Source organism: Aspergillus neoniger (assembly GCF_003184625.1).
Source record: "Aspergillus neoniger CBS 115656 unplaced genomic scaffold BO87scaffold_3, whole genome shotgun sequence".
Classification (NCBI taxonomy): Eukaryota; Fungi; Ascomycota; class Eurotiomycetes; order Eurotiales; family Aspergillaceae; genus Aspergillus; species Aspergillus neoniger.
Genome location: NW_020291131.1, coordinates 446,455 through 454,807, shown reverse-complemented (window position 1 = coordinate 454,807; position 8,353 = coordinate 446,455). Strand labels below are relative to the sequence as shown.

The 8,353-nt window shown below is 52.6% G+C and overlaps 3 protein-coding genes across 3 annotated transcripts in view; 1 reads left to right on the top strand and 2 right to left on the bottom strand.

Moving 5' to 3' along the window:
- The window catches only part of BO87DRAFT_382630 (ATP-dependent DNA helicase 2 subunit KU80), a gene marked incomplete at both ends in the record, with an annotated part of 2,719 nt that extends 205 nt beyond the window's left edge, over window positions 1–2,514 (top strand). The window contains 9 exons of the mRNA XM_025624617.1: window positions 60–114; window positions 180–246; window positions 300–367; window positions 428–596; window positions 647–707; window positions 759–1,259; window positions 1,314–1,699; window positions 1,750–1,961; window positions 2,012–2,514. Of these exons, the coding sequence (XP_025484112.1) occupies window positions 60–114; window positions 180–246; window positions 300–367; window positions 428–596; window positions 647–707; window positions 759–1,259; window positions 1,314–1,699; window positions 1,750–1,961; window positions 2,012–2,514 (2,022 nt within the window). The remainder of the gene's footprint in view (window positions 1–59; window positions 115–179; window positions 247–299; window positions 368–427; window positions 597–646; window positions 708–758; window positions 1,260–1,313; window positions 1,700–1,749; window positions 1,962–2,011) is intronic.
- Window positions 2,515–2,642: 128 nt separating this feature from the next.
- On the bottom strand, window positions 2,643–6,059 carry BO87DRAFT_403458 (uncharacterized protein). The gene is made up of 6 exons (XM_025625776.1): window positions 5,773–6,059; window positions 4,561–5,553; window positions 4,333–4,361; window positions 3,420–4,125; window positions 2,940–3,389; window positions 2,643–2,886 (listed from the first exon to the last, which is right to left on the bottom strand). The coding sequence occupies exons 1-6, from the start codon at window positions 6,027–6,029 to the stop codon at window positions 2,835–2,837; spliced, it is 2,487 nt and encodes an 828-aa protein (XP_025484111.1). The 5' UTR covers window positions 6,030–6,059; the 3' UTR covers window positions 2,643–2,834.
- Window positions 6,060–6,369: 310 nt separating this feature from the next.
- dps1 (putative aspartyl-tRNA synthetase Dps1) lies at window positions 6,370–8,257 on the bottom strand. Its single transcript, XM_025621050.1, has 2 exons — window positions 7,187–8,257; window positions 6,370–7,132 (listed from the first exon to the last, which is right to left on the bottom strand). The coding sequence occupies exons 1-2, from the start codon at window positions 8,186–8,188 to the stop codon at window positions 6,455–6,457; spliced, it is 1,680 nt and encodes a 559-aa protein (XP_025484110.1). The 5' UTR covers window positions 8,189–8,257; the 3' UTR covers window positions 6,370–6,454.
- Between the last annotated feature and the right edge of the window lie 96 nt (window positions 8,258–8,353).

Here is an 8,353-nt window from a genome sequence, read left to right as displayed (position 1 = left end):
TTTTTTTTTTTTCCCTCTCTATATAGTTCTGTCATACTTGTAAGCTTATGTTTGGATAGGTGGCCACCGGACGAAAAATGGCTTTGATCGGTGTTCTTGGGCTGAGGACAGATGGTGAGTGAGCTTCTTCCCGACGGGTAATGTAGTTGATGGGTCGGAGCTAATGCAGGAACGTCTAGATACCGCGAATGAATTGGAGGATGATCCTGATTATTCGCATATCTCTGTTCTATCTGGCATTAAGCAGTATGGAGCATCCTTGCTTGTTGTGTTTCTGGTGACTCGCTGACGACGTATAGGTTTCTCATGCCGGATATACGGAGTTTGAGCGACCGGATAAAGCCTAGCAAGACTAATAAGGGAGATGGTGAGTTGCAGTCCTTTTAAATAGTGATTGGAGTAGTTGGGCTTTAGCTGATTAGTATAGCTATCTCTGCGCTTGTGCTTGCGATTCAGATGATCATCACTCAGTGCAAGAAACTGAAGTATAAGCGCAGGATTGTCCTGGTTACTAATGGGCAGGGCCCGATGAATCCGGATAATCTCAGCGAGATAACGAAGAAGATTAAGGAGGATAATATTGAACTGATTATCTTGTTAGTGTCGATTGATACACTTGGGGAATGGGGTTACTAACATGCTGCAGGGGACCTGACTTTGATGACCCTGACTACGGAGTGAAGGAGGAAGATAAAGATCCGCGAAAGGTATTCCACACTGTTCCGTCTGCTCTGGACTGCTAATGACAACTACTACAGGCGGAAAACGAAGCACTCCTGCGTAGTCTGGCTGAAGACTGCGATGGAGCTTATGGAACCCTAGAACAAGCTGTTGCGGAGCTAGAAACACCTCGTGTAAAGAGCACAAGGATAACGGCAAGCTTCAAGGGCCATTTACAGCTAGGAAACCCCACAGAATATGATACTGCAGTTCGAATCCCCGTGGAGCGCTACTACAGGACATACGTTGCGAAGGCGCCGTCGGCTAGTCAGTTCACAGTACGTAACGAAGAGGAGATGGAAGCGGCGGGAGCGGGCTCGCAAGATGGTAGTTCTCTTGTAGGTGTTCGAAACAGCAGATCCTACCAAATTGACGATGGGACTACTGAAGACGGAGTGACAACCGTGGATCGAGACCAACTTGCCAAAGGTTACGAGTACGGGCGGACATTGGTCCCTATCAGCGAGACGGATGAGAATATCACCACCCTGGAGACATTTGCGGCTATCGAACTTCTTGGGTTCATACAGAGCGATCGAGTAAGTTCTACCCTCCATATCTGCTGTGTGCTGCTTAGTTAATCTTGCTATTAGTATGATCGGTACATGCACATGTCGACGACAAACATCATCATTGCGCAGCGCGCCAATGACAAGGCAGCACTCGCTCTTTCCTCCTTCATACATGCACTCTTCGAGCTGGAATCGTATGCTGTTGCCCGTATGGTGCTGAAAGAGAACAAGCCCCCTGTCATAGTTGTGCTTGCACCATCAATCGAACCCGACTACGAGTGTCTCCTCGAGGCGCAATTGCCATTCGCAGAAGACGTACGAACGTACCGCTTCCCTCCACTCGGCAGGGTCGTTACAGTGTCTGGTAAAGTGGTGACGCAGCATCGCAACCTACCCAGCGACGATTTGCTGAATGCAATGGACAAATACGTGAAAAGCATGGAGCTCGCCGATACGGACGAGAACGGGTGAGATTGACCAAAAGCGATCTCAATTTCCCTGCTGACTTCATACAAAGTGACCCGACGGAATCTCTCCCAATCGACGACTCCTTCTCACCAGTCCTGCACCGCATCGATTCTGCCGTCCGCCATCGTGCCATCCATCCTAACGACCCTATTCCTCCCCCTGCCCCAGTCCTAACAAAGTTCTCCCACCCTCCGGATGACCTCGTTGAGAAGTCTAAGAAATACCTAGACAAGCTAGTAGCAGTATCAGACGTCAAGAAAGGTCAGTCCCTTCCCCCTTCCCCCTTCCCCAAAATCCCTCCATACTCACAGCGATGATTCCAGTCCCACCAAAAACCAAGGGCACCAAACGATCCCGTGAAACGGAGAAGCCACTATCTGGTCTCGACGTGGATGCACTTCTCCACCAAGAGAAGCGCACAAAGATCTCACCCAACAATGCAATCCCCGAATTCAAGCAGACGCTCTCGCAGGCAGAGAACATCGACACGATCAAGGATGCAGTGAAGCAGATGAGCACTATCATCGAAGACCAAATCAGACACAGTCTTGGCGATGTTAATTATCCTCGGGTCGCTGAGGGGCTAGTTGTGATGCGGGAGGAACTGATCGATTATGAGGAACCTGCGCTGTATAATGATTTCTTGAAGCAGCTGAAGGAAAAGTTGTTGAAGGAGGAGCTTGGTGGGGATAGACGGGAGCTGTGGTGGCTGCTCAGGAGGAGTAAGTTGGGGTTGATTGACAAGGGGGAGTCGGATCGGTCTGAGGTGGAGGAAGAGGAGGCGAAGGCGTTTATATCTATGGCTGCTAAGTGAATTTGGGGTATTCTGATAAGGCTTAGTTCTCCAGGAAGGGTATAATAGCCAGAACTACAAACCAGACTCTTACTTTTACCTGTCAAATAGTGGATAATGGTTGGATCATGATAAATGAACAAGCTTCAATGCTGCATGACTGTGCTCGCTAGAGTACAATATCCACGATAATCCTGTGCGTTAAGTAACAAGGCCTATTCCGTGCCAAAGTAACACACACACATAAGATATAGTACCAATTCGATGAACAATATAGGGGATATCAACCATGACCATGAGTAGAAATAGACATCACAAACAACCATAGCATCCTATCCACATCAAGAAATCCTCCCAATCCTCTTCTTCCCAATATCAATCTTCCCACCCAACCTACAGCCAGATTAGCAAAACCCCCCAAAAGAATGAAATGTAGGAAAACATACCTGGTAGCATCTTCATCCGCCAAATTCAACAACTCATTCTGCACCTGCAACTCATTATTAATGGCAATCCCCAACTCCTTCTGCCGATTAACAATCCTCATCAACTCATCCACCGCAACATCCTGATCCTGCATCATCTGCTTCTGCAACTGCACGACCCCACTATTATCCAACTCGCGCGTCCTCTCCGTCTCCCTCCCCAACACCCTCCCAGACGATCTAATCGCCTTCTTCCCACCCTGCGTCCCCATCAACGCCTCCTTATCCTGAATCGACGCCACCGCACTATCAATCCGGCTCTTCGCCGCCATGGCATTCAACAAATCCTCCAGCCCATCTTTCTCTTTCCTCGCGTTGATCAGTAGATCCTTCCGTCGTCGCATCTCCCCTTCCCCGAGGGTATTGTTCCCACTAACGCTCCACGCCGTGGCAGCAGTCGTAGCGGTATTTCTGCGCCCGAGTTTACTACCCGGTCTTGACCCTGCATTATTATTATTCTCCTCCCCACCACCAGAAGTAGATGTATTACTCAAATTCCTCAACCCACTCTCCAAACTCCCAATCAACCCGCCCGCCCTAACAAGCTCACTCTTCGCCCTCGCCGAACTCTCATGCTGTCGCTGCGGCGTAGTCTCCTGATCCCGTCTCGTCAAATACAACCTCGCATCATGTAAATGCCCCTTCATATCCCTGAAGCAATCCAGCCAGAGAATCGGGTCCGTGATCCCTCCGCCTTCTGAGTCGCCGGGGTCGGTGATTGCTGCGTGGAGTCGTGTACTTGCGCCCCCATTGCCACCACTGCTATTGTTATTGTTGGAAGGTAGGCTCGGAAGATTCAGAAACGCCCGCCATGCGGGGCTGTTTCGCCATCGGGGATCGTCGCTTTCGTTGATCGCGCGCAGGTAGGCTTCTAGTGCTTCGCGGCGGGATTCGCGCAGGGTGGCGTTGTTGATGGTGTTCTGGAACCAGTTTTTCGGGGGGAGGGGGGCCGGTGGGGGAGCGTTTGTTTGGGAGGTTAGAGTGTTGTGGAAGGTGGTGAAGTCGGAGTAGCGCTTTGAGATGGTGAATGAGCGGAGGGGGAGGCGGAGGGTGATGTTGTAGAGGGTGTAGGGGGGTTGGGTTGCCGAGATGCTGGTTGTGGGGATGGTGATTTCGAGGGTTGTAGAGGGCATTATTGTTCGGTTTTCTTTGGGTTGTGGGTTTGGATGTGTTTGTGGGGGTTGGTGTTGGTAGTGGGTGAAGTTATTGGGGCATTGTTTGCGTTGGATCGAGGTGTGAGTGTAGATGGTGAGTAATGGTGAAGCGGTGGAGGATGAGATGCGCTGATAAGGAAGTAAAGTACTAAGAGTAAGTCACCGCCGGATCACAACAATGACGCAAGGTCATTAGTTACCGCTTACTTTCGGGGTTGTCTGCACACAACTATCTTTACTTTGAACACTTGAGCAGCGATATGATTAGGCTTCAATCCACTACATTTAAATTGTATTCGACTGTCCTGCATTACTGGGTATCTTGTTCACTAAATTGGCTGGTCACTCAATCTTTCTCTCGTCATGCGGTAGCCTCGGGCCCATTCCATAGCTCGCGTGCTCCCAGCAGGTCCCGTTGCCCATAATACTCCCCGATGACCGTGATGATCATGTCCAGCATGGCGCGAGTCTGTGTCGCCGCTTCATTCGTAGGTTCCTTGTTGTTAACCTCGGGCTCGGTGTCTACAGGTTGCTCCTCTCCACCTGCGAGCTTCGCCTGAAGTCGTGCTTTGGCTGCCTCTAGCTCCTCAGCAGTAGCAGGCTTCTCTTCCTCCACATCCTGCATATCGTGATCCTGGTCGTCACCCGGCCCATCCACTTGTTGTGCTCCGTCCTCTCCTTCTGCAGCGTTTTCCCCCGTTTCGTCTTCAGCGTCTTCCTCATCCGACCCGTCTCCCTCCTGCATCTTCTTCTCATCCTCCTCCCTCATCTTCCTCAGAATCTTCACAGCTCTCTTTCCCAGATCCCGAATCTCCCCAACCTCCTCTGTCCCTAGCTGGCCAACATCGCGACACTTCCCCAACAACCCCCACGCCCAAGCCCCGATGCGTCGAACCCGTTGCGCATCCCCACTCCGTACATTCTCCGACATTAACCGCGCCATGATCTCCAGTACACCCAGCACACTCTCCATATCCATACACGCCAGCTGTACAGTCTGGGGATCCACCGCTAGGAGTAACCGGCGCCATTCCTTGCGCGCGTTTCGCGAGTGTCGCGGCAGACTGATCGGGTGGGATTCATCGAGCACGGCGATAGCTTCAGAAGGAGGTGTGCATTTCAGTATCGATCGAAGGAGCAGGAAGCGGTGGTGAAGGAGGTTGTAGTAGCTTGATTGGGCGTCAGAGATGCCCTCGTCGGCGACATCCGCAGCAGGGGCGGCAGTAATGTTGGTCTTAGACGTAGGAGGAACAAAGTAAACACCATCAACAACCACCCCCTCAGGAACGGGCTCTGATACATCCTTCACCTCCTCCTGCTGTTGCTGCAGTTCCTCGCTATTCTGCTCCTGCTCTGTAGCGGCAGGAGTTTCCGTTGATTGCGGTGCCGTAAACAAAAAAGGGAGTGAATTTGCTTCCGATCTACAACAAACCAGAATAAAAAAATGAGCCACGTCACGTCACATCACATCACATCACATCACATCACATCGCCGAATTCAAGAAATGCCGAAGGAGGCCATCTTTCGCGAGCTAAAGTCCGAAACACGCAGGCATTTAGCAAGCGGGAAGCGAAAAGAGCCGAAACAGAAGAATATACAAACAAAAGAAAAAGCATCAAGAAAGGAGAGTCAAGCTTACCGAACCATGCGTAAATATTCCAAGCCATCTTCAGCAGGCCCGTAGAACAACTCATCATCACCCGCGACGTCTAGACCCGGAAAAGCGCTCTTTTGACCGTATACTGGGTGGTTGCGCGGGCGTTCGTATGGAGTCACGGTCGGCTGTGCTTCTTCTTCGTCATCTTCTTCGGCGTAGGACGGGCGGGAACGTTTCGCGTAGGGAGAGTAGCCGGTGACTGAGCCGGAGGGTTTGCGTTTGTCGGGCATGTTGGTCATGGTCTGGTTTGGTTGTTGGGATGGATGGAGTTGGGGGAGCAAAAGTTCAGGCGGAGAAAATGCCGGCGATCCAATGTTTCCCCCCGGGAGCTTGGGCCACTTTTTACTTACTATAGGGGAGCCACTATGACAACACTGTCAGAATTCTACCTATGAAAAGCATCCGTTGTTACTACTAGTCGATACTCGATTCCGTCCTTACCTAGGATCCCAGGTGAGCATGCAGTATACAACATGAATTATTGGATAACTCCGCCATGACCATAGTTTCCAGTACATGCTACTCATATCCTATCTTACGATGAGCTACGCTACTAATTGATAGGTACAGACCTTAAAACGCTAAACATTCAATTCGTCGCTCCATTATATTCTTTTGTATCCAGATACAGGTCTTGTAATCTATTGCGGCTCTAGCCACCCGCTTAAGGGCGGAGACGCTGGGGGTCACGGGGGAACAGGGACGCCAGACGAACGTTAGGCAGACCCAGGAAGAACATGACAATACGGTTCAGACCCAGACCACCACCGGCGTGGGGAGGACAACCCTGGCGGAAAGCAGACAGGTAGTCCTCGAATCCCTCCTGGTTGGGGTTGAGGCCCTTGGCGACCATCGACTCCTCCAGCTCCTTGATGTCGTGGATACGCTGGGCACCGGACATGATCTCCTCACCACGCATGAAGAAGTCATACGAGTTGGAGAAGCGGGGGTCCTCCGGGCAGGCCTTGGTGTAGAAGGGACGGACGGCCATCGGGAACTTGTCGAGCACGTAGAAGTCGGTGTCGTACTTGTCACGGATGATCTGTCCCAGCTGCTTCTCCATCGCGGTGGTGAAGTCGTTCTCGAAGCGCTCCTGCTCGGAGACATCGACACCGGCCTCCTTCAGCAGAGCAACACCGTCCATGTAATTCAGGCGGAGAGCCTTGCCATCCTTGGGGAGCTTGAAGTCACCGGCCTTGGGGTAAGACTTCTGGATGATGGCGATCTTGTCGGCGTAGCGCTCCTTGAGCTGGGAGAGGATGAAGACGAGGAGGTTCTCAGCGAACTCCAGAACCTCGTGGTAGTGGCCGCGGAAAGTCTTCTCGAAATCGAGACCAGCGAACTGGCGAAGTCAGTATACGTACGTAAGCTGATGCTTTTGATCATTAGGGCCTACCTCAGTCAAGTGTCTGTGGGTGTTGCTGTCTTCGGCACGAAAGACGGGGGCAATTTCGAAAACGCTCTCCATGTCACCAGCAATGCACATCTGCTTGTACAGCTGGGGACTCTGGGCCAGGTAGGCGTTCTTCTTGAAGTACTTGACCTCAAAGACGTTGCTACCACCCTCGGTAGCCGCACCCACCAGCTTGGGGGTGAAGATCCACCGCGAACCGCTCTTGATCATGTATTCGGCGAACAGTTCGGCGACGCCGCTGGAGATCCAGGTGATAGCCTGGCTGGTTTCGGTCTGGAGATCGAGGACCCGGTTGTCGAGACGGGTCTTGAGAGTGACAATAGGAGCACCATCCTCACCAACTTCGAATCCCTCCTCGCTGGTCTCCGGGGGCGGTCTCTCGGCATCCTTGACCTGCATAGGGAGCATCTGGGCCGCCTCGGAGATCATGTAGACCTTGCGGATGTGGATTTCGTGGTCGCTAAGGGTAGCCGACGAGATGGGCACGGCAGGCTTCTTGATGATACCGGTGACCTGGACAATGGAGTTGACGTTCAATCCACCAGTGTACTTGATCATCTGACGGGAGATGGGCTCCGCAAGAGCAATGACGGCCTGCAGCTTCTGGCCCTGCTGTCTCAGCATCAGGAAAGCCAGCTTGGCACTCTGCACACGGGCATTGTCGACGCGAGCCACCAGGGTAACCTCCTTCTCGTAGTGCTCGTCGGAGATGTCGGAGAATCTCGTCGCGGCGATGACATCCTCGGACTCGGGGAGCTTGCCATACAGGTCCTTGGCGGTGTCATCGGCAGCGGCAGCAGCAGCTTGAGCCTTCTCCTGGGCAGCACGAGCAGCAGCCTTCTCAGCCTTGGCCTTCTCCTTTGCGGCCTTCTTCGCGGCGTTCTTGCTGGCGCTCTTGCTGGCCTCGGCACCCTCGGCGGGGGCGGCCGCAGCGGCGGGGGTTTCTTCGGGCTTGGGGCGAGTGGGCAATTCGGAGTCCGCCATGGTGAAAGGTGTGGATAGGGAGTTGATGGAGGAGAGGAGGGAGCAGCAAGGCGATCAGGAACCAGTCCGTCGGCCTGAATGGAGCTCCAACTTTCTCTTTTGAGTCACCCCGCCGTCCGAGGCCCACAGCCCTAAGCCCTAGGAGGGGCTGTCTATCACCTGATG

Excerpts from the sequence above, each read along its gene's own strand:
- dps1 (XM_025621050.1), bottom strand. The coding sequence starts at position 8,188 with ATGGCGGACTCCGAATTGCCCACTCGCCCCAAGCCCGAAGAAACCCCC. Across the intron at positions 7,133-7,186 it reads CCCACAGACACTTGACTGAG|TTCGCTGGTCTCGATTTCGA; the intron begins GTAGGCCCTAAT and ends TGACTTCGCCAG.
- BO87DRAFT_403458 (XM_025625776.1), bottom strand. The coding sequence starts at position 6,029 with ATGACCAACATGCCCGACAAACGCAAACCCTCCGGCTCAGTCACCGGC. Across the intron at positions 4,126-4,332 it reads GACAACCCCGAAAGTAAGCG|AAAACCGAACAATAATGCCC; the intron begins GTAACTAATGAC and ends CACAACCCAAAG. Across the intron at positions 3,390-3,419 it reads GAGAATAATAATAATGCAGG|AAATACCGCTACGACTGCTG; the intron begins GTCAAGACCGGG and ends ACTCGGGCGCAG.